The 26759-nt window shown below is 32.7% G+C and overlaps 1 protein-coding gene across 1 annotated transcript; it reads left to right on the forward strand.

Moving 5' to 3' along the window:
* Positions 1-13389: 13389 nt before the first annotated feature.
* Positions 13390-17245, forward strand: LOC139855557 (B-box zinc finger protein 19-like). The gene is made up of 5 exons (XM_071844798.1): positions 13390-13648; positions 15064-15160; positions 16109-16224; positions 16296-16538; positions 17141-17245. Exons 1-5 carry the CDS (start codon positions 13556-13558, stop codon positions 17231-17233), a joined length of 642 nt encoding a protein of 213 aa, XP_071700899.1. The 5' UTR covers positions 13390-13555; the 3' UTR covers positions 17234-17245.
* Positions 17246-26759: the final 9514 nt, after the last annotated feature.

Consider the following 26759-nt stretch of genomic DNA (forward strand, 5'->3'; position numbering starts at 1 on the left):
TGTTACGAGCGTGCATTATTGATTTTGGTGGTAGTTGGGATGAGCATTTGCCTTTGGTGGAATTGTCGTACAATGATAGTTATCATACTAGTATTGGGATGCCACCTTATGAGATGCTTTATGGGCGTAGGTGTCAAACCCCGATTTGTTGGGGTGAAGTGGGATAAAAGGAAATCGGGGGTACCGATTTGGTTTTAGAGACGAATAGCAAGATTGATGTGATTCGAGAGCATTTGAAAAAGGCTCAAGATAGGCAAAAGTCGTATGCCGACAAACGTCGATGAACGATCGAATTTCAAGAAGGTGACATGGTGATGCTTAAGGTTTCGCCATGGAAAGGTATTATTCGATTCCGGAAACGAGGAAAGTTAGCTCCTCGGTTTATTGGGCCGTTTAAGGTTTTAGCTCGTTTTGGTGAAGTCGCGTATCGTTTGGAATTACCTGAAGAGCTTGCGGAGATCCATAATACATTTCATGTTTCTCATCTCCGTAAGTGTCTTGCGGATGATTCATCTTGGGTGCCATTAGACGAGATTGAGGTAAATAATAAGTTAGAGTATATCGAGGAACCGATTGCCATACTTGATGAGAAGGTCAAAAGGTTGAGACATAAAGAGGTTAGGACTTTTAAAGTTCAATGGCGTCGTAGTAAGGGTTCCGAGTTTACTTGGGAGCCCGAAGAGTTTGTGTTGGTTTATCTTCCCTCTTGTCATGCGGCTTAGATCGCGAGGACGCGCTCCGATTCAAGTGGGGGAGAGTTGTAACACCCCGTTTTTCTTGTACATATTTAAAGGTACAAACTTAATTGTTAGCATGATTATATCTTGTTCGTTTATGTGATTAAATGAGCCAAAGTGTTAGTTTATGAGTGGGTGCATGTATGTGAGTGTATATATATATATATGTGTATATATATATATATATATATATATTTGAGAATACATGTGTGGACGTGTATATGTACGTGTCGCGATGGAGTTGAGTCGTGCGGGACTTAAGGTTGAAGCTTAGGCGTGTATAGGAAGAGTGAATGAGGTGTGCTAGTTGTTTGAACCATCGTTTTGTGTTAAATGGTCGAAGTGACCAGGCTCAGGCAAATGCCGCGCCGCGACGGGCGGGACCGCGCCGCGACAAACAAAGCAAACCTGGATCAGAGATTGGGTTAAGAAGGGCCTATTTTCCCTTTATGTGTCGCGCCGCGACGATTAAGGCCGCGCCGCGACAGTTCTGCTGAACTGGTGTCGGACTTAGCTCATTTTAAGGGATTTTAAGGGGCAAAATGGTAAATTGACATATGAATCTGATGGGGGCATTAACTCTCCACCACATATCCATTTAATTCATTTTCCTTTTCTCTTTTCTTCCCATTTTCTCTCCCAAAACACAAAACCCACTTAGTTTAATCTTGAGATTTGAAGGTGAAGATTTGTGAATCAAACCTAGGAGCAAGAATTAAAGTTGTTCCTTGTGTCTCTAGCTACGCGTTGATAGTCTCGGTAAGTTCTAACTCTAAGTTTTTAAGTTTTAATTGGTTAATGGCTAGGGTTTTGGTTACTAGAGATTTGTAAGACCCAATTGGTGGTAAAATGAGTGAGTTTGGGTTATGTTGTTGTAATGAAACCCTAATAGCCACAATCTAGGGTTTTGGCCTTGTGATTTGAGGTTGTAAGTGTCAATTGGTGTTGTTAGTCACTAATACACTTTAAGATTTATGAAAGAAGTGTTAATGGGTAAGTTTGACTTGATTGTGAGTTTAAGTGATATAAAATGGGTCAAAATGTACTAGTTGACCTAATTAGATGAAATGGGTATGGATTACCCTAAGTTTTGTATTAATTGAAGTTAATAGACTTTAATTCACTAGTCTTAGTGATTAAAGTCGAGTCTTGGCCATTTATGGGCGGTTGTGAGTAGTTGAGTTATTTAATGCAAATTGGGTCATTAAATGCTCAAGTGGGAGTATTGTGGTTAATCCCACTAGTTGTGAAATTGAATGTGCACTTAATGATTTAGGTACATTGCGTTGAAGCTCGGAAGTGCTAAATCATCATCCTTGTGACAAGGTGAGTGGAATAATTATGCGTTCATGTATATGGCGTGTTTATTTGTGAATATTATGGTATGAACCACGTGCCGGTAGTGCCATAACATGTGTGGGATGGAGTGTGAACCACGAGCCGGTAGCACTATAAACTAAGATGTGAACTGTAGTGACCCGAACTTTTCCATGTTTATAGATATATATTAAATGAAATTGTTATTTACATGATTAAGTGTTTCCAACATGTTAAGCAATCAAACTTATTAAGACTTGATTAATTGAAATAGGTTTCATATAGACAATTGACCACCCAAGTTGACCGGTGATTTACGAACGTTAAAACTTGTAAAAACTATATGATGACATATATATGGTTATATATATAGTTAACATGATATTATGATAAGTAAACATATCATTAAGTATATTAACAATGAACTACATATGTAAAAGCAAGACTACTAACTTAATGATTTTGAAACGCGACATATATGTAACGATTATCGTTGTAACGACATTTAATGTATATATATCATATTAAGAGATATTCATACATCATAATATCATGATAATATAATAATTTAAAATCTTATTTGATATTATAAACATTGGGTTAACAACATTTAACAAGATCGTTAACCTAAAGGTTTCAAAACAACACTTACATGTAACGACTCAGTTAAAATGTATATACATGTAGTGTTTTAATATGTGTTCATACACTTTTGAAAGACTTCAAGACACTTATCAAAATACTTCTACTTAACAAAAATTCTTACAATTACATCCTCGTTCAGTTTCATCAACAATTCTACTCGTATGCACCCGTATTCGTACTCGTACAATACACTGCTTTTAGATGTATGTACTATTGGTATATAAACTCCAATTATTAGCTCTTAGCAGCCCATGTGAGTCACCTAACACATGTGGGAACCATCATTTGGCAACTAGCATGAAATATCTCATAAAATTACAAAAATATGAGTAATCATTCATGACTTATTTACATGAAAACAAAATTACATATCCTTTATATCTAATCCATACACCAACGACCAAAAACACCTATAAACACTTTCATTCTTCAATTTTCTTCATCTAATTGATCTCTCTCAAGTTCTATCTTCAAGTTCTAAGTATTCTTCATAAATTCTACAAGTTCTAGTTTCAAAAAATCAAGAATACTTCCAAGTTTGCTAGCTTACTTCCAATCTTATAGAGTGATCATCCAACCTCAAGAAATCTTTCTTATTTACAGTAAGATATCTTTCTAATATAAGGTAATACTCATATTTAAACTTTGGTTCAATTTCTATAACTATAACAATCTTATTTTGAGTGATGATCTTACTTGAACTTGTTTTCGTGTCATGATTCTGCTTCAAGAATTTCGAGCCATCCAAGGATCCGTTGAAGCTAGATCCATTTTTATCTTTTCCAGTAGGTTTATCCAAGGAACTTAAGGTAGTAATGATGTTCATAACATCATTCGATTCATACATGAAAAGCTATCATATTCGAAGTGGTAAACTTGTAATCACTAGAACATAGTTTAGCTAATTCTAAACTTGTTCGCAAATAAAGTTAATCCTTCTAACTACACTTTTAAAATAAACTATACACATGTTCTATATCTATATGATATGCTAACTTAATGATTTAAAACCCGGAAACACGATAAATACCATAAAACCGGATTTACGCGGTCGTAGTTACAACCGGGGGCTGTTTTGGTTTGGATAATTAAAAACTATGAAAAACTTTGATTTAAAAGCTATACTTCTGGGAAAATTATTTTTCTTATGAACATGAAACCATATCCAAAAATCATGGTTAAACTCAAAGTGAAAGTATGTTTTTCAAAACAGTCATCAAGATGTCGTTCTTTCGACGGAAATGACTACCTCTTTCAAAAATGACTTGTAACTTGTATTTCCGACTATAAACCTATACATTTACTGTTTAGTTTCATAAAGTCAAGTTCAATACGAAACCGTGGCCGCTTAAATCACTCAAAACGGATTAGAAACGAAGAAATGGCAAGCAAAACAAAATTGGTAAAAACTACTCATTTTAGCTACGTGAAAATTGGTAACAAATCTATTCCAACCATAACTTAATCAACTTGTATTGTATATTATGTAATCTTGAGATACCATAGACACGTATACAATGTTTCGACCTATCATGTCGACACATCTATATATATTTCGGAACAACCATAGACACTCTATATGTGAATGTTGGAGTTAGCTATACAGGGTTGAGGTTGATTCCAAAATATATATAGTTTGAGTTGTGATCAATACTGAGATATGTATACACTGGGTCGTGGATTGATTCAAGATATATATATATATATATATATATATATATATATATATATATATATATATATATATATATATATATATATATATATATATATATATATATATATATATATATATATATATATATATATATATATATATATATATATATATATTAATTTATTCATGTACGATCAATTGTGGACTTCTAACATCGGACCGCTAACTGGACAACTAAAAATCATCAACACGTAATAAAGAAAATATTGTGAATATATTTCGATTATATTTTGATATATGTATATATTGTTATAGGTTCGTGAATCAACCCGTGGCCAAGTCAAATTCTCGACGAAGTGATATTTGGTGAAAGTGAGTTATAGTCCCACTTTTAAAATCTAATATTTTTGGGATGAGAATACATGCAGGTTTTATAAATGATTTACAAAATAGACACAAGTACGTGAAACTACATTCTATGGTTGAATTATCGAAATCGAATATGCCCCTTTTTATTAAGTCTGGTAATCTAAGAATTAGGGAACATACACCCTAATTGACGCGAATCCTAAAGATAGATCTATTGGGCCTAACAAACCCCATCCAAAGTACCGGATGCTTTAGTACTTCGAAATTTATATCATATCCGAAGGGTGTCCCGGAATGATGGGGATATTCTTATATATGCATCTTGTTAATGTCGGTTACCAGGTGTTCACCATATGAATGATTTTTATCTCTATGTATGGGATGTATATTGAAATATGAAATCTTGTGGTCTATTTTTACGATTTAATATATATAGGTTAAACCTATAACTCACCAACATTTTTTTTGACGTTTAAAGCATATTTATTCTCAGGTGAATATTAAGAGCTTCAGCTGTCGCATAGTTAAATAAGGACAAGATTTGGAGTCCATGCTTGTATGATATTGTGTAAAAACTGCATTCAAGAAACTTCTTTCGTTGTAACATATTTGTATTGTAAACCATTATGTAATAGTCGTGTGTAAACAGGATATTTTAGATTATCATTATGTGATAATCTACGTAAAGCTTTTTAAACCTTTATTGATGAAAAAAAGGTTATGGTTTGTTTTAAAATGAATGCAGTCTTTGAAAAACGTCTCATATAGAGGTCAAAACCTCGCAACGAAATCAATTAATATGGAACGTTTTTAATCAATAAGAACGGGACATTTCATGAACCACGAGCCGGTAGCATCGTGTGTGAACCACGAGTCGGTAGCACTATAAACGAGTATGACTCAAAAGCGTATGGTGTGAACCACGAGCCGGTAGCACCATAGCGTTATTGGTTAACCATATTGAGATTGTTGTTTTGTTTAGCATATAATATATATTGAGTTGAGTATATGCTAATGAAGTGGTGTGATAATGTACCACTTGTTAGTGTTACGGGTATGTTGACATGCTATTTGAGTTACAAGTTCGTATGAGGTATTTGGTATTGTGATTGCAAATGGATAGGTTATATATATGTATGTATAATTGTTGCACTCACTAAGCCTTGCTTACCCTCTCGTTGTTTACCATTTTTATAGGTTCCGGCTTGGACAAGGGTAAGGGCATACGTTTGGACTAGTGGTCTCCCGCTTATGTTGTCGGGGGTGCTTTTGGTGTTAGTTTTTGAAGTTGGCCTAACGTTTTGGGTAGTTTAGCCCCAAACCATGCTCGAGGGTCGTTTGGATTATAAACTATCCTTGTAGTGGGTCAAACTTGTATTAAACTTAATTAATGACTTTCGCGCCTTTTGTAAACATTTAAATTGATGTACGTTTAAATGGAGCTTGTGGAATGGTTTACATATTTAATTGGCGCATAAATGTGTATTATATAATAAAAAAAAATTTATCGTATGGAATACGGGTTGGGTTGTTTCAGTGAAGTTAGTGGGGGTAAGAATTAGATTTAGATATTGTGCTTTTCTTCCCATTGTTGATGAGAGTAAAAAGATGAATTTACCCTCACATGCAAGGCATATGTTATGACTTAACGGGTCTTTTTAACGGAAGTTAGACGGAGGGATACAAATTGTCAAATTAGGATAAATAAAAGACTCGAAAATCCAAATTAGAAAGAAAGGGGCGTTGTTAGCGAAATTTGGTATAATAGGACCAACGGACAAAAAAAATAATCTGTTATAAGACATAAAAAAGTGGCCGACAAATTTGTACATAAAGTCAAAAAGCAAATCCTATTTGATATCTCATGAATGAATTGTACAGTGGAATTTGACTAGTATAAATAAGGATCGATGAATGTAAATCAAATGTACCAAAAATTATAATATACTCTCTCCCTCTCTTTTATCTTCTAATAATCAATAGCCTACAGTCAAGAACCAGACCACTAAAGGTAGTTATACTGCTAAATTATAACACGTTATCAGCACGATTATCTCAACATTTATACTAAATATGGTTGGCCCTGCCACCTAACTAATATATGGTCGGTTATACCACCTAAATGATCTATGGTCGACACTGTCGCCTAATTTACATTTATGTATATAACATTTATTTATGTATACTAACATTTACATTTATATTATCTAACATTTATTTATGTATACTAACATTTACAGTTATGTTCACTAACATTTATATTTATGTTATATATGGTCGGTTATACCACCTGAATTATATTTCTGTAATCTAACTCTTATTAACTTCACTAACATTTATATTTATGTTATCTAACATTTATGATTACTTATACAATTAATCATTATTTATTTCATGCATACTAATGTTTATTTTTATTTGAGTCTTCGGGGTCACACACATATACACCGTGACGTCAAATAAAATATATATATGATGTATATATATTACTCAAGTAACAAAATAGTAAATCGAAATTAATTCATTTACTATTCATATGAATAGTAAATGAAACGAAATTAATTAATTTACTGTTCACATGAAAGTGACATGATAGAAATTATTAATTATAAGTTACATAACATACCCCTAAAGTATTTGAAAAATACGACTTTTTAAATACATAAGATTTTCAAAATCAACAAGTTGATAAATTGATCTCATATATATACTCCGTATCTTTTTGAAAGATTTTGTCTTTTATTTTTTTTTCTTCTTTACGTTTGATATAAGAAAAAAAATCTTGTCCTTTATATTACTCATACGTGTTTTGATATAGTGACTTTATTCGTTAGCGTCAACTAACGACGTTACAACGGTCATATATACATAACGATTGTTAACGTCAACTGACGATGTTACAACAATTATATTTTTCAAATATAAATTAAACATCCCCGTTTTCACATTTTCACAAATCAATCTTCATTTTCTCATATTACTACTCTCAAAATTTTTTTTAAAAAAAAGGATGATTAACTCAAGGATGATTTTTCCTACTGTATTGGTCATAATAGCTATCATCCTTGTTGCTTGTACACCACTAGATGAACCTATATTTTATCCTTCCCTTATGATTTTATTATTTATAATCATACCATTATTCCTTTGTTTGCTACTTATGAATCTAAACTAATTCTAATTTCATGTTGTTATTTGTCTATTGATTATGATTATGATTTATGTTGTTCATCTGTCTTAAAATAGAAAATGTCAAACTTATCAAAGCTTGAGTTTGATGCCTTAGACGTATCGGGAACAAACTACACATCATGGGTTATGGACATAGAAATAAATCTTGGATCATTGGGTATTCTAGAAACTTTAAAAGAAAACAATACTTGTTCCGATCAAGATAAATTAAAATCAATTGCTTTTATTCGCAAACATATTGATACCACCTTAAAACATATGTTTCTCACTATCAAAGATCCAAACGTTTTATGGGAAAATATCAAGAGTAGATTCGATAATCAAAAGTAAATATTACTCCCAGCTGCGAGGGAAGAATTGAGAAATCTAAGGTTCCAAGATTTCAAAAAGGTAAGTGAATACAGCTCGGCCATGTTCAAGATCTGTTCAAAGCTTCAATTCTGTGGTCAAGAAATAAGTGATGCTGATATGATGGAGAAAACTTTCTCCACAATGCATTCTGCAAACATAACTGTGCAAGAAAATTTAAGATTGCAGAATTATAAAACTTTTTCCAAACTTCAAACTTATCTCTTAGTTGCAGAAGTTAATAAAGAATTACTGATGAAAAATCAAGAATCTCGTCCTACCGGTGCGTTAGCATTTCCTGAAGCTAATGTTATTAACAATAATAATAATAATAAAAGAAGAAATGCACATGGACGAGGGCGTGGACAAGGTCGTAGCCATATTGGCCAAAACCATCATCATGGAAATTACCATAACAATAATAAAAATCATAATTATGTTCGAAATCACCCTTATAGTAATGGTCGTGGTGGTGGTCGTGGTCGTGGTCGTGGTGGTCGTGGACAAAGAAATAATAATCCACAAAATTATAAAATTCAAACACCATACAATCCCACAAATCACAATGTTGAAGAAGGCTCTTCAAAGAATGTTGAAGATTCTTGTTACCGATGTGGTAAAATTGGCCACTGGTCTAAAAACTGCCGAACAAATCAACATTCTGTTAATCGGTATCAAGAATCCCTAAAGGGAAAAGGAAAAGAAGCAAATCTTGTGGATGACCTTGATACTAAAATCACTGAGCCAACTTGTGACTACTTTAATGAATAAATTTCTAATATCTATATATATAGATATCCTATTATATGTTCTCGTTAAATAAATGGTTGTAGATTTTAAATCTACACCATATCTAGTTTACTACATATTTCCTTATTATGTGCTATCGTTTGTAACATGTTTTGAATGTAATATATTGATGAATTATGTACTCATTATTTGTTTCTCATATTTTTTTTTTTGAAGTTCATGATGTATACTGCTGGAGTAAGAAATCAGTCAAATGGTGGAGATATTTGTATTGCAGACAGTGGTGCTACTCACACCATACTCAAATCTAAAAAATATTTCACAGACTTGAAAGCAACGGAAGGAACTATACATACTATATCAGGTCCTGTGAACTTAATAAAAGGAATGGGAAAGGCAAAATTCATGTTATCAAATGGTACGAATTTTCTGATAAATAATGCCTTATTTTCTCCCATGTCAAAGAGAAATTTGTTAAGTTTCTCTGACATATACCAAAATGGATATGATTATCAGTCAGTGACAACAGAAAATGAAAAATATTTAAGTATCACTGATAAGAATCGTGTAATTGAAAAACTACCAAGACTTCATTCTGGTTTACATTATACACATATAAATGTACCTGAAGTAAATGTGGTAGTTAAAGAAAAATCATGTGATCCTGTAATGACCAGTTTGTGGCATGAGAGATTAGGCCACCCAGGATCAACAATGATGAAACGAATAATACAAAATACACATGGACATCCATTGGCGGATCAAAGGATCCCTCATGATGCACTTATCCCATGTACATCATGCTCACTTGGAAAGTTGATAATAAGACCATCACCTCTTAAGGTTGAAAAAGAATCACCAATGTTTCTTGAAAGAATTCAAGGTGATATATGTGGACCAATTCATCCACCATGTAGACCATTTAGATATTTTATGGTTCTAATAGATGCATCTAGTAGATGGTCTCATGTTTGTCTATTATCAAGTCGAAATATGGCATTTGCAAAATTTCTTGCTCAAATTATTAAATTGAGAGCACATTTCCCTGATTATACTATTAAAAGGGTGAGACTAGATAATGCCGGTGAGTTTACGTCTCAAGCATTTAATAACTTTTGCATGTCTATTGGGATTATTGTTGAACATCCCGTTGCCCATGTGCATACACAAAATGGTTTAGTTGAATCATTAATTAAACGATTGCAGCTAATAGCTAGACCATTGATAATGCGAACAAAACTCCCAGTATCTGTATGGGGCCATGCAATTTTGCATGCTGCATCATTGATTCGCATTAGACCAAGCGCAAGTCATACATATTCTCCCTTGCAACTTGCTTTTGGCCATCAGCCAAATATTTCCCACCTTAAAACATTTGGTTGTGCGGTTTATGTCCCTATCGCACCACCACAATGCACTAAAATGGGTCCTCAAAGAAGGATGAGAATATATGTTGGATATGAAACATCTTCAATAATAAGATATATTGAACCCATGACGGGTGATGTTTTTACAGCACGTTTTGCTGATTGTCACTTTAATGAAACATTATTCCCTAGATTAGGGGGAGAAATAAAAAATAAAGAAAATAATATTTCATGGTGTGAACCTCAATTAATGTATCTTGATCCTCGCACAAAAGAATGCGAGACCGAAGTTCAAAAAATAATGCATATGCAAGAACTTGCGAATAAATTGCCGGGTGCATTTACAGATACAAAAAGAGTGACTAAATCATATATACCAGCAGCAAATGCTCCAGCTCGAATTGAAATTCTAAAAACTGGCAATAATGTCATTCTTGAGTCTTTGCCACGCCAAAAACGTGGGAGACCAATTGGTTCCAAAGATAAAAATCCTCGAAAAAGAAAATCAGCTGATAATAAGGTAAAAGAAAGTGTTCAAGAAGAACTACAAATCAATACTCCTTCTGCAGAGGAGATTGATGATGTCAATATGGAATTTTCAATCAATTATGCACATTCAAAAATATTATGGAACCGAAATGAAATGAAAAATCTTGATGAGATATTTTCATATAATGTTGCATATGACATCATGAATGATGATGATGATCCAGAACCAAAATATGTCATGGAATGTCAAAATAGACATGATTGGGATCATTGGAAAGGAGCAATACGAGCCGAATTTGAATCGCTCAATAAAAGAAAAGTTTTCGGATCTATCATTCTCACACCTAAAGATGTGAAACCTGTGGGATATAGATGGGTTTTTGCGCGAAAAAGAAATGAGAAAAATGAAGTTACAAGGTATAAAGCTAGACTTGTAGCTCAAGGTTTTTCTCAAAGACCAGGAATTGATTATGAGAAAACTTATTCTCCTGTTATGGATACAATTACTTTTAGATACTTAATCAGCCTGGCAGTTTCTAAAAATTTAGAAATGCATCTTATGGATGTTGTGACTGTTTATCTTTATGGATCACTTGATAGTGATATATATATATATGAAGATACCTGAAGGATTTAAGGTATCAGAAGCAACCAATGCAAAACCCAAAGAAATGTACTCAATCATGTTACAAAGGTCTTTATATGGGTTGAAACAATCGGGTCGCATGTGGCATAAACGATTAAGTGATTACTTGATAAGCAAAGGGTATACTAATAATCTTATTTGCCCATGTGTTTTCATTAAGAAAACAACATCCGGATATGTCATCATAGCTGTTTATGTTGATGATCTTAATATCATAGGTACAAATAAAGAGATCCATGAAGCCATTCAACTTCTAAAGAAAGAATTTGAAATGAAAGATCTCGGAAAAATCAAGTATTGCCTTGGTTTACAAATTGAACATATGCCTAATGGTTTACTTGTACATCAAACAACATATACTGAAAAGATTTTAAAACGTTTTAATATGGACAAGGCAAAACCATTAAGTACTCCTATGGTTGTTAGATCACTTAATGTTGACACTGATCCATTTCGTCCCTGTGAAGACCATGAAGATATCCTGGGACCAGAAGTACCATATCTTAGTGCAATTGGAGCTCTTATGTATCTTACAAATTGTACAAGACCTGACATTTCTTTTGCAGTTAATTTGTTGGCAAGGTTCAGCTCAGCTCCTACCAAAAGACACTGGAATGGGATCAAACACATATTTCGATACCTTCGAGGAACTACTGATTTAGGATTATTTTATTCTAACGAATCAAAATAAGATTTGGTTGGTTATGCAGATGCAGGTTATTTATCTGATCCACATAAAGCTAAATCTCAAAATGGATATGTATTCCTAAATGGAGGTACCGCAATATCATGACGTTCTCAAAAACAAACACTTGTTGCAACATCATCAAATCATGCCGAAGTGATTACATTACATGAAGCTACTCGGGAATGTTTTTGGTTGAGATCAATGACACAATTCATTACTGATTCTTGTGGACTGGAACGCGATAAAAGTCCAACAACTATCTATGAAGATAATGCAGCTTGCATAGCACAGATGAAAGAAGGGTATATCAAAAGTGACCGAATAAAACACATACCTCCTAGATTCTTCTCATACACTCAAAATCTCATTAAGGACAACCAGATTGAAATGAGATATGTGCAGTCCAGCAAAAACTCTGCTGATCTTTTCACGAAAGCACTTCCAACTGCTATTTTCAGAACACACGTTCATAACATTGGCATGAGACATGTTCAAAAGATGTAACAACTGAAGCAATGTCTACTTGAGGGGGAGTCAACTCCATGCTGCACTCTTTTTCCCTTAGCTAAAGTTTTTTCCCACTGGGTTTTCTTTAGCAAGGTTTTTAACGAGGCAGTAACTTATAGTTGATCTCCAACAAAATAAAATTGTCGTCCAAGGGGGAGTGTTATAAGACATAAAAAAGTGGCCGACAAATTTGTACATAAAGTCAAAAAGCAAATCCTATTTGATATTTCATGAATGAATTGTACAGTGGAATTTGAGTAGTATAAATAAGGATCGATGAATGTAAATCAAATGTACCAAAAATTATAATATACTCTCTCCCTCTCTTTTATCTTCTAATAATCAATAGCCTACAGTCAAGAACCAGACCACTAAAGGTAGTTATACTGCTAAATTATAACATAATCCAATATTTATGTTAAGTATTTACTCTAGATAAAAGACACTTTGGATCTGGATTAGATAATAGATAAAATGAACATATTTTAATATAAAAATTTAAATTAAATTAAGTAATATCTATCTAATCTAATATTTAATTTAATTTAATATTATATTATATAATATTAATTTAAATTTAATTTAATAATATAATATATAATATAATATAATATAAAACCAAAAAAATGATATGTAAGCAAAATAAATATAAATAATCTGACTTCAAAAAGCTTCTTCCATCTCCCCTGTCTCTCACCGTCTCTCTAATCACATCAATTTTTAACATCAAATCTTACTTCACCTAATTAATCACATATATTTTTAAATGCAAAAAATGAGATAGTATTCAGAAATTTAGTACAATTAATCTGATAAAACAAAGAAAGGTTATAAATTATAAGTATGCGAACATTATGCGATGTTTGTGAAAGTGCTGCTGCCATCCTTTTTTGTGCAGCCGATGAAGCTGCTCTTTGCCGTGCTTGCGATGAAAAGGTTTTCAATTTTTTTGCTTTCTTTTTTATTTTCTAATAAATAATAAATATTAATAATTTTATATTTTATAATTATATATATTGTTGTTGTGGATCTGGTATTTGATCCTCAATTATTTAAATAAGATTCTATTATATGCAGGTTAATTTTGTTCTATTAGTTTTAACGTAGTTGGTAAAATGGTACTAACTTTATTGCAAGATGGATTTTTTTATTTTTTTATTTTTTGGGAAAGATGGTAGAATATTAGCTTATTGTGGTTACTTGAATGTTAGGTTGGGATATAAAAAAGTATAATTAGGGTGTTTGGGTTAACTCAATTAAAAGGCCTATTTGTTTACTGAAATATGAAAAAGTTTGTATCTTTATAAGTTTGAGCCTCTAAATTCCATTAATATATAAGCTTGAGTTAGTAAGTTTGTATGCCGTTAAAGATGAGCTTAGTACCTTTTTTTTTTTTTTTTTTTTAATTTATCCATAAGCCGATAAGGAATCCAAACACTGAAATATGAAAAAGTTTGCTTATTGTGGTTTTTTAGAAAGATAGCTAATACCAAAAGATATATCATGAAAAATGCTTATCTGCTTATTCTAGAAGAAATACGCACTTTAAAATACAAAGATTGATACCTGCTTAATTATTTCTTTTTAAGGAGTTTTCCATTTTAATATTTGTAATGAAACTTCTTTGTTGTAACATAAATCATCATTATATGTATAGTATTCTATTTTGTGAGAACGCGCAAGTCTTGAAGTATCTTGCGAGTTCATGACTAGAATTTTGTAGGAATTGTTGGATGACGTTCGTCATTTAGTTAATAACTTGATTTGGATTAACTGCACTTGATACAACTTATATGCAAAGAAAATAAGAAATATTGGTAACATGAAAATATCTATATACCGTCGTAATGTTATACTTGTATGCTACTTTTTCTAGATTTTGAAATGTAGTGAAGTTAGGTTAATTCTTTTGTCTTAGTTGGTTGGTTTGTTTGATGTCTCTTGAATTGCATGTGTTTTGGTTGCTTTTATGAAAGGTTTTCTTTATGCGAATATGCAACAGCCACATCTTTATATTTCGTCTCTTTATTATGCGGTCCACATGATTAAGAACAATTTTTGGCATCCAGATGTGTGAATTAGGACCATGCTTTTATATGGCTAGTCATCATTTTAATTATTTTGTCACCTTTCCCAAAATGGTGTATCGTCTCGTATGATTATGTTATATACTACATTTTGCATATGAGTGTAGAAGGAAAATGACGTGTCATTAGAAAATTACATTTTCTTGTTAGAATGAAGAAAGGGAGGCTTATGCGATTAAATCTATTAGTTAAACGATTGACCGATAGAAAAGTTTACCTTTAAAATGATTAATTTTTTTTTTATTTGTGTAAAATGGCGAGCAGGTGCATATGTGTAATAAGCTTGCTAGTCGGCATGTACGAGTAGGGCTTGCTGATCCTAGTGATGTACCACGATGTGATATATGTGAAAATGAACCAGGTATTCTTGTTGTATATTTATATTAATACCCATAATTATTTTCCTTTGTTTATTCAAATACATAATGGTGGAAATTGAGACCCATTTATGAACGGGTCAATTCAAGTTATGTCCAATCTCTAATGGGTGAAAAGGGTTAAACAAATATTTTGGGCCGGGTCCAAAGTGTTCCTAAACATTCCAAATTTCTACTGAAGAAGTTTAGATTTTTATTGAAATATCATAGCTTTGGTTATCATATTTTATACACTAACCGTCCGAATAGCTCAAAATGATGCCCAACTTTACCACATATCTCATTTCGGGTATCCAACTCCTTTTTTATCAACTAAAGGTATCTAGTTTTTCTTAGGGTAGTGATTTGAACATTACCTCATATCACTTATTGTGGTTTCTCTTTTTACCATAAAAAGGAAATTTTGAAGCTCATCACACCAAAAAATGTATGTTGGACGTTTGTGTGACTAATTTTATTTTTTATAATTTTATCTTGAAAACAGTGTTTTTTTTCTTCCTATATTTTACTTTAGGATGGAAAAAACTCTTTTTAACATAATAACATATATGAACGTAACTACCTTGTATTTCTATTTGGTAACAACAGGTCCCTTTATTGTGATATTAAGATCTTAGATACCTTAAATTGATCAAAAATAAAGTTGAGTACCCTATATGAGAAGCTTAATAAAGTTGACTACCTATATGCACTAATTATGGGTACAAACACAAATTTTTGACAAGTGTTTTAGTTGACCAGACTTATTCTGATGAAAGGTGTGTTGTTCACAACAAATATCTTATAAAACAAAATTCACCTTCTAATACAGTAAATTGATGGTGGATAAATTATACAATCACCTCCAGTTTCGACCCATTTCCCAAAACCTGACCTGGAATCTTTACTAGATATATGGTAACATGCATAACGTTGTGATTTTACATGTGTAGCTTTCTTCTACTGTGGAATAGATGGAACTTCTCTATGCCTACAATGTGACATGATTGTGCATGTCGGTGGTAAACGAACACACGAAAGATTTCTGCTACTAAGGCAACGAGTCGAGGTTTCTGGTTTTGTACCACTTTCACTTTGCTTGAAATTGACATTGACTTAACCTATGATATTCTTTTGTAGTTTCCAGGGGATAGAAATGGTCATGAAGAAGTTTTAGGGTCACAACCGGTTGATCAAGGTGAAGTAAGGCGGGAACTAAAGAATCAGCAGCCAAAGGCCAGTACAAGAGATAATCAGCATCATCCGTTGTCTGCCATTGGAATGCTTCAATCTAATAATAATGGTGCTGCCAGGATGGAAAATAAATTGTTTGATCTTAATGCTAGGCCTCAACGGATACAAGGACAGACTTTGAACAACCAGGTGAAATTGCACCCAATTTCAATTTTTTTCCTTTAATTTTATTATTGTTTCTTAGATGAAAATGTTCCATTTCGGAAGCAATCTAGAATTTGCATTTATGGATGCTAATATTGCGCTTATGTAAGCTTTGATTATCATGTAGCTTTATGTGTTGGAATTGGGTCATGGTTACAAAATGAGTGGTTAGTCAAGTTGTTTAACGCGTTGAAACGGGTCATTCTCCGGTGCTGGTTGAGATGGGCCGGAATAAGTTTGGTTGACCCGCTAGCACTTTTTTGTCCATTATTCTACTGTTTATTAAATTATCGTGTTTTTAGTTTATGTTCTTCATTACAGTTTCAGGGAGTATGGTTTCTCTAAGCAGGCAAAACCTCATCCGTTTACCCGTTCTTCATTATAATTTCGTTTGCTATGTATAATGCCCTATCAATGTATTTCAAATAATGCAATAGCAATCCAAGCAACTATCCCTGAAGTATGCAAATTGCATAAACATGTAAATGTTGCATTAGTTATTTGCACCCAGTATTGTATGTTTGTGATTTATTGATCTTAACGAACTGTGTCTAACTTGTAAAGTTTGTCATCATTTCATTTTCTAGGGGGAACAAGGAATGGATATTAGTGGTGGTACTAATAACGACTCTGCTAGTGTGGTTCCTGTTGGTTCCTTTCAAAGGGAACCTGAGAAGTAACTGAGGTATACATACATCTATATATATTTTGTACCGAGTAAATAATCTTTTATTTTTTACTGAGTAAATTTTGTACCCCGGGTAGCCTGAATAGGGAAAACTTATCCGTTTTCCCGTTTATTATTAATAATAACTAGTAAAAGTGGCCCGCGCGATGCCGCGGGGCCTTTCGGGTTGCATATTCATAGTTAACGTAGCGTTATGTATTTACAGAAGTAAAAACGCTTCGCTACGGGTGTTTTTAGATACACGTAGCCTATGCGTTTTTAACGTCAGTAAGATTGCGTAAAAAAGGGAAACAGAACCATTAGTTTGGGTTGTTTATTATAGATTTATAGGTGTGTATGTATATTATTGAAGATAGTCCGAGGTATTTAGCGTTTTTTTAGAAGTGTCCGTTTCGTGTATAGTTAGTCCCGTTGTGTTCGTAAGATTTTTTTGAGTTGAACGGTGGGTTCGAAAAATTTTAACGCGTGGCGAGCGGGAAGATATGTCCCGGTGAAAATTTGGTTAAGTTTTTTTAATTAAAGTAATAAGTTTACATTTTGTACCCCTGATTTGGGGATTGAACTTGCAAGTTGCTTAAAGTTTGGGGGGAGAATTCTTTTTTTTTTTTTTTTTTTGCATGTCGTTTGGCAAGCATGGGAGGGTCATAACGACCAAACCTCCCATGCATTTTAGTATATAGGATAATAATTTAACGTGTAAGATTTTTTTGAGTTGAACGGTGGGTTCGAAAAAATTTAACGCGTGGCGAGCGGGAAGATATGTCCCGGTGAAAATTTGGGTGAGGTTTGGTTAAGTTTTTTAATTAAAATAATAAGTTTACATTTTGTACCCCTGATTTGGGGACTGAACTTGCAAGTTGCTTAAAGTTTGGGGGAATTTTTTTTTTTTTTTTGGCATGTCGTTTGGCAAGCATGGGAGGGTCAAAACGACCAAACCTCCCATGCATTTTAGTATATAGGATAATAATAATGAACTTGCAAGTTGCTTAAAGTTTGGGGGAGATTTTTTATTTTTTTTTTGGCATGTCGTTTGGCAAGCATGGGAGGGTCAAAACGACCAAACCTCCCATGCATTTTAGTACCCCTGATTTGGGGACTGAACTTGCAAGTTGCTTAAAGTTTGGGGGAGAATTTTTTTTTTTTTTGGCATGTCGTTTGGCAAGCATGGGGGGGTCAAAACGACCAAACCTCCCATGCATTTTAGTATATAGGATAATAATAATGAACTTGCAAGTTGCTTAAAGTTTGGGGGAGATTTTTTTTTTTTTTTTTTGGCATGTCGTTTGGCAAGCATGGGAGGGTCAAAACGACCAAACCTCCCATGCATTTTAGTATATAGGGTAATAATAATAATGAACTTGCAAGTTGCTTAAAGTTTGGTTATTATTTTGCTGCTTTGTTAAGATTGAAACAAGAGTGACCCGACTGTTTTGAAGGCAAACTGTTTACCATTTGATGTGGGCGTCACCCTCATTTTCAGTTGCAGCAAATGCTAATCTGATGATAGAGTTTCTTATTGTGACTGGCAATCCAAGATTGTTAGTAGCAAAACGCTGAATTTGTAACTGTTTATAGACACCCATCTCTTCAAATCTCATGCAGTTTTAGATTCTAATGCATTACTTGTTGCGACCTTAATGTTACAATGGTTTGTTCTTTATAATAGTATAAAGGAAAGGTTTAACGAAGATACTTTATAGAATAAAGTTATGGTTGCTAGATCATGGAAAAATTCAGAAATGGTTCTGATCGTAGAATGGGCAGGTCTAGGCTAACAAGTACTCCGTATCATTTTAGTTCAGTTAAAACTCTTAACACTATCTTTAAATGTGAATAATTAATGTAACATATACATCTACAAATGATCTTTTTCACTAGTTTATAGTCCGCGCATTTTATCATACAAGATTTTAAAAATATATTCTTAATAACTTATTTATGATAATGATATATGTAGTAGTCAATGTTGAAAAAGACGCGAGACGGGGTCGAAACTGTAAGGACCTTATAACGTCGCAACGGAAAAAATGGAGTCAAGACGGATGACCAACTATATATATATATATATATATATATATATATATATATATATATATATATATATATATATATATATATATATATATATATAGTAGAGAGATCAAATGAAAACCATTTTTAGAATGAGAACTCTGAGAACTACAGTAGTCGAGCAAAAATTTAGACACGGTCGAACAAAAATTGTTCTAGTCGAGCAATTTTTATTTTTTTTGTCTTTTAGATGCATTGTTTGCTTGGTTCTACATTTTTATGTAGAACATGATGTAGAACATGCTGTTCTACACTTGTTCTACATCAATTTTCATCAAATTAAGTTAGGGTTTAGATTTAGGGTTTTAGGGTTTAGATTTTAGGGTTTAGGGTTTAGATTTTAGGGTTTAGGGTTTAGAATGGGTTTTTTACACGAACGGTTTAGGGTTTAGGGTTGAGGGTTTACGGAGTAAACCCGAAAACCCTAAACCCTAAACTCTAAATCGGGCTAAATAAAAAAAAAAAAAAAAGTTGATTTTGAAAAAAACATGTGAAATTCGAACAAAAAGGTGAAATTCGAACAAAAAATGTGTGATTCGAACAAAAATGCTTCAATTCGAACTAATTTTCGTTCTACAATTTTGTAGAACCGAACAAAATAATTGTAGAACCGAACAAAAACGGGAAATTCGAACAAATTTTGTGAAATTCGAACAATTTTAGGTTCTACATTTTTGTAGAACATGCAGGAATTCGAACAAAAATTAGGAAATTAGAACAAAAATATGTAGAACAGAAATGTAGAACTAAAATTGATTTTGTGCTTTTGATTTTTTGTTCGACTTCATTCAAAATTGTTCGGCCGCGTCACTTTTTTGCTCGAATTTGAGTTCTCAGGTTCAAACATAAACATTTCAAACATTTTATATTTTATATATATATTTAAAACATAAACATTTGAAATATTTAATAGATATTAGCCATTAATTTGAAACATTTATGTTTAAAATGTATATTTTTGAAATTTATTTAAAAAGTCAACGTTAGTCAACATCCGTCTCGACCCTGTCTCGACATTTTTTTTACCATCTCAGACGTCTTTTTGGCGTTGTTGACCGTTTTTTAAGCCTTGACCGTTTTTAACCGTTTCTAAGTCCATTGCAACGATTGCATGGTAAAACCGTTGTGACGCCCGTCTCAGACCGTTTTTTACAACACTGACAGTAGTAGTGAAATATATGTGAATAATAAATCAAACAAATATCAAAAACATTAACATTATACACACTAAGTAAATGAGTATGATAATCAATCATCATAAAGCTAATCCAGAAGATAGAAGTTGATCCACACTAAGTAATTCAGCATGCTAACTAAGTAAATCGGCATGCTCACTATAGAAGTTGATATGAATCACATCATCATAAAGCTAATCCACAAGATAAACCAACCATCTATAATTATACAGCACCCTGTCAAATATACATAATTGGTGAAAAATCATGCAAACAACGTACAGTCTGTTAGGACTTCGGATGCAACATGAAATGTTAAATTTACATGTATAGGTGAGACAAGTGTAGGAGTTTATAAATACACTCATCTTTGAAACTAAGACTCCTCAACTCTGATCTATAAGTACTTGACCATACATCGACCCTCAACACTAAGCTTAGTGGTTTGATGCTGATTCTTTTAAGGTGCTTTAACTGTTGAGACCTCTTATTCATCTTATTCATCTGCCATCATATGAAAAAAAAATGGTCAACTACAACTAATAACACGATAAAAGACAACTTGTATAGAAAGTAAAGGGTGCGGAGCTTAAGCGAAATGATCGTGAACAACTTGTTTGCCTCGGTATCCGATTTCATCTGGATCTATCTTATCTTGGGGACGCACCATAAAATCAAGAGACATTGCTTGTTTTCGCCCATGTCTTGGATTAAAGAACTACCCGTTATGCCAACTCTAAATTATATAAAAAAGTATAGAAAAATACAGTAATATTGTCTCCTTGATCAAATATTAGATCTGCCCCTGCAGGTGATCTGCTCCTGCAGGTGCCTCAGTAAGCGGACAAGGCCTAAATATCGTATACGGAATCCCACTCTCCCTTATTAAATCCTCACCCTGTAATCAAATGATATAAAAGTTTAGTTTTTTCAATTTTACATATTCAAATTTCACTAAGTATGTGTAATTGTGTAAATACAGTAGAAATAGAACCTTTAATTTGAACGTTAAAATAGATCCAAGTTCTTTATTCAATCTCACAACAGGTGGTTGTTTACTCAGATCAAGTACATGTCTTTCAGGTCTCGTAACCCCCGCGGACCCCACATGCACAAATATGTCTCGTCATTAAAAAAAAATTAACATGTCATCCTAGAGTTAACCACCTTGAAAAAAAAAATTAAAATAAACCTTGGGGTGATGGGTTCTGCAATATATGCACATATGTTTGATACAGGAAGCTCAAAAGGACCTTCTACAGAAATAGGGTTAACGTCAGATCCTCAAAATTACATAAAGGCGTCAAAATCAAACCTTTAACCAAACCATATCTAAAAATCCTTTTTAAGACACTAGAATTTGACAACACACTTAGTACAACATAACAAGCATGTATAAACCAACCATTACCCAATTTGACACCACAATGACCAACATTTGAAAAGTGGATAGCTATTTAAGTTTTATTGTCAAATATATAAAAGCATTAAATTTTATGTAGCAGCTTGAGCTATTTACCTTAGGTTGAAATAACATCCCCCATGATCTGAACTGATTCTTCATGAGGTAGAAAGAATAATTAAAGAAAACGCACTAACCTCCATCTTCAATCCAGGATTATCAAGTCTCTGAAACATATATAGAAAAGCAAAATCCAAAAACATATGTAAATCGTGTTTATTTAAATATGAGGCTTAAGAAATGAACTATAAAGGAATAAGACCTTAACAAAACTTCTTGTAAAACCAGAGCTTGCACTAATCAAAATATGTTGCAACAAAATCATAAAAATACCTTAACATACATAACAACTCATTAATCTTTAAGAATGGAAATTGATTCGAAATCCATGCGTCTTTGCTTATCTGACATAACGGAGCTAATCATATTCCACAACAAATGAAGTGATGCTGATTTCACAATTTGAAAACAAAAAATAATAAAACTATTAATTACCAAATAAAACATACATGATGATACATGTAGTATAGGCACTCATGTATGAATCTCAAGTTTGCAGTCTTCTTTCTGTTACGAAGAAATAAATTTCATATACAATAACTTACAGTGTTGAAGATTCTATGTTACCTAATCATTCTGAAATACTGTTGAGTAACTACAGTTTAGAATACACATGTATATCAGCCCCTCAAAAATTTCAGTAATTACAGTTCGAAAATGATTAACAGTTTACCTTGTTATCACAAAATTTTCATACAAAAGACAATTAAATATTGCTGAAAACCATCTGTACTTATAACATGACCAAAATTTTATTGTCGGTGGAGTTTTACCAATCTGACAACCACACAGCCACCATAAGTCTGAAATGCATATAAAAAACTCTAATTTATTCTAAAGCAGTTATAAAAAAAATATTCTTAAAATTCCCTTAAGTACTTACATATTTTTCCGCTCATAAAGTCAAGTAATCCGAGATAGTGAATTATGTTTTGAACAATTAATAGTTCCACACAGATTTCTTCATCGATGGTGAAAACAATGATACCCTCGCCATTTAGACAGTTTTGCATTATGGTTGAGAATACCAATCGGTTTTGCATCCAAAAGGCTGCTAGACACAAACTGAGCTAATTGAGTGGCCTGGTCATCCCAAACAATGCTAGAGATATGTTGTGACGACCCGGAAATTTCCGACCAAATTTAAACCTAACCTTTATATGTTTCCGACACGATAAGCAGAATTTGTAATGTTGAATCTCAAAAAGTTTGGAACTACATTCATGTAATCAATTACCCTTTGACCGTGTTCGACGATTCACGAACAATTATGTGTATATAGATATGTATATATAATATATAATAACTGAAAACATTAACAAAGTATTTGATATATATGATACTTTACATGAACGTATTTGTTTCGATATATTTATCGACAGAATTAAGAGATAATATCAAATGATTGAATTATCAGATACATTATGATATGATTACGGGCCAATGTTATGAGGTCCACTGTGATTTAAGAAATCTATTCTTTTTGACAATATTCGGAAAATGGTAAAGTGATCTATAAGTAAGAACGTGGAGTGTAAATAACTTAGATGTTGGATATCGACAAGTTAAGTAACTCGACATTTTTCATTAAGATGATTTCATACTTTTATTAAACCTTTGGATTTTATCTCATGCTTCACCAACAGACTGTAATTTAAAAACTTGAAACCTATTATGAATATATATAATTCTACTTTTCTAAAATGTTTTATGATATAACGATTTAAATTAATATTAAATATATTTATACGCGTATTATACGTACATAGTTTTATACTTTTACTATACTTTAACTTTACCTTTACTTTACTTTTACTTTACTTTAACTTTAATAATTCATACTTTAATAATTCACTTTAATAATTCATACTTTAATAATTCACTTTAATAATTCATACTTTAATAATTCACTTTAATAATTCATACTTTAATAATTCACTTTAATAATTTAAAAATCTATTATAAATAGAATTCAATAGGTTTTATTATTTCATAAAAACTTGAAAATATATTTCTCAAAACTCTCTCAATCGAATTACATATATATATATATTTACTTAGTACTATTTCAAGATATTATTAGTATACATAAAATATTACGACGGAGTGCTGTCCGAGTGATTTCAAAATAGTTTTTTTGAATGAGTCGAAGCTAAGGAAATTATGGGTTATAGCTATGGAGGTGATGGGTATGATTCATGGGTATGCTCGTGAGGTCAATTTAGTGTTTATCATCTCCGTTGCGTCTACGTACTCTTCTGCAATATTGAATCTCAATATTGATATGTTCGTGAATCCGAGGCCAACCTTGCACTTGTTAAATGACGTTATATGTATTTTTACTACGAAATACAGTATTGTGAGTTTCATTTGCTCCCTTTTTATATATATTTTTGGGCTGAGAATACATGCGCTGATTTATAAATGTTTTACGAAATAGGCACAAGTACTAAAACTAATTCTATGTGGGTTTAAACCAGAAATATACCCTTAGCTTGGTAACATTAAACTACTTGTCTATGTACGGTAGGCGCGAATCCTAAAGATAGATCTATTGGGTCTGACAAACCCCATCCTGACTATGGGATGCTTTAGTACTTCGAGGTTATTTTAAACACACCTGATCTGGTGTACTTCAGAGGGTAAAACATGAACGTTAAGGCTTGTTACCGGGTGCCTACAACTTATAGAATACTTTTATACACTTGCGAGTGTACGGATATTTATAGAAACTGAAATCTTGTGGTCTATTACTATTACGGAAATGATGGATTATGATAAACTAATGAACTCACCAACCTTTTGGTTGACACTTTAAAGCATGTTTATTCTCAGGTATTAAAGAAATCTTCCGCTGTGCATTAGCTCATTTTAAGGATATTACTTGGAGTCATTCAAGACATACTTTGAAAGACGTTGCATTCGAGTCGTTGAGTTCATCAAGATTAATATTAAGTCAATTATAGTTGGATGTAATATGAAATGGTATGCATGCCGTCAGTATTTGATGTAAAGAAAGTTTGTCTTTTAAAAACGAATGCAATGTTTGTAAAACGTATCATATAGAGGTCAAATACCTCGCGATGTAATCAACTATTGTGAATCGTTTATAATGTATATGAACGGGTCCTTTCAGTTGGTATCAGAGCGGTGGTCTTAGCGAACCAGGTCTTGCATTAGTGTGTCTAACTGATAGTTGTTAAGATGCATTAGTGAGTCTGGACTTCGACCGTGTCTGCATGTCAAAAGTTGTGTTTATCATTTTTAGTCGGAAATCATCTACTTACCATCCTTAGGAAATTACCTGCTTATCATTCTTAGTCTAGACACGTCTTGCTGCATTGATTGCATGAATAGTGTATAGACAAAATTCATATCTTAGCGTATCTGCTAAATCATATCTTATCGTATCTATTACCGTAAACTTTGCCTGACATATTGCGTAAATTCCTCCGTAATCTATGAAATCTTTTGATCTATATATATATAGATATTCTATGTAGTTAGAATACCACCCGATAGCCGGAAAATCATTTCGTATCAAAAAAAAATCCTTTATCAAATCGTACGAAATGGAATTCGTCATCAGTTCAAGTTCCTCAGATTCCGAAATGGAATCCCACTCAAGCTCCGAAAGCAGTGTGACTGGAATGGATCAACCAATCAGCCATCATCTATTCTGGATGAATTGGGGATGGGTTCGTAGCCTCCTTAATCATTGGAGACAAGAAGAAGGCGATCCTTTCCATCCACCACATTGCCCTCTTGGCAATGAACCTGAAGCACTTACCGGCGAACCTGTCCGAAACACCATTTTCTCTCTCATTTCCAGAGTATCTCGTCATGATTATATACTACACCAAATTCTAGATCTTATTTATCCGCTCGTCCGAACCGACAATCACCCCGGTGTAATAGAAGAAGTCAACGAGCTTCGCGCTCAGGTAGTGGCTTTGGAGAATATGGTGCAAAGGTTACAAACACCAGCAGCAGCACCAACAGCATAACCAGTACCACCATCAACAATATCAACAGTACCATTACCACCACCAACAACAACCGCATCGCAAACCTCAACTTCACAATCTGTCCCACGAGCATCGACGTCATACGCCATGTAGATACCAAGGAATACCACAACGATGAAGTACTGATTCATAACTTCATTGGGAAAACATTCTACGACGATTATGTAATTTCTAAAGTTTAGAAATTATCTATCCTAGCCTTAACCATAAATCAAATGAGTTTAATTTAATATTAACTCATTAAATCTATATTACATCTGAAGAAATATACACATATATATTTCCATAAAGACTGTAATAAAATTCTTTTGTACAAAATATTAATTGTGAATTTTTTTTAACGGGTAGGTAATACCCGAGAGATATATAAATTCACAATTAATATGTTACATTCTTCGAATCTGATTCAGCAAATCATCCATTATACTCCCTACTTTCACAACAATATACATTCTTTTATAGAAATCAAAACAACCATACTCATTCAAAATGTAAATACATATTCTGATTTTGAAATCTCAGAATTCGATTCAAGATATAACCGAAATCATCACTCTTATATTTCTACATCTTTCAAAACTATACTTTGACTTCAAAACTGTCCTAGAACCTCATTTCTATTCATGGAACTCACAAAAATATTTGTATCATTCAAAATCTTAGAACATAATATGTATATTAACAATTACAATATGTGTTCAAACACTTCGAAATTATTAAAGA

This window comes from Rutidosis leptorrhynchoides, chromosome 1 (assembly GCF_046630445.1).
Source record: "Rutidosis leptorrhynchoides isolate AG116_Rl617_1_P2 chromosome 1, CSIRO_AGI_Rlap_v1, whole genome shotgun sequence".
Lineage (NCBI taxonomy): Eukaryota > Viridiplantae > Streptophyta > Magnoliopsida > Asterales > Asteraceae > Rutidosis > Rutidosis leptorrhynchoides.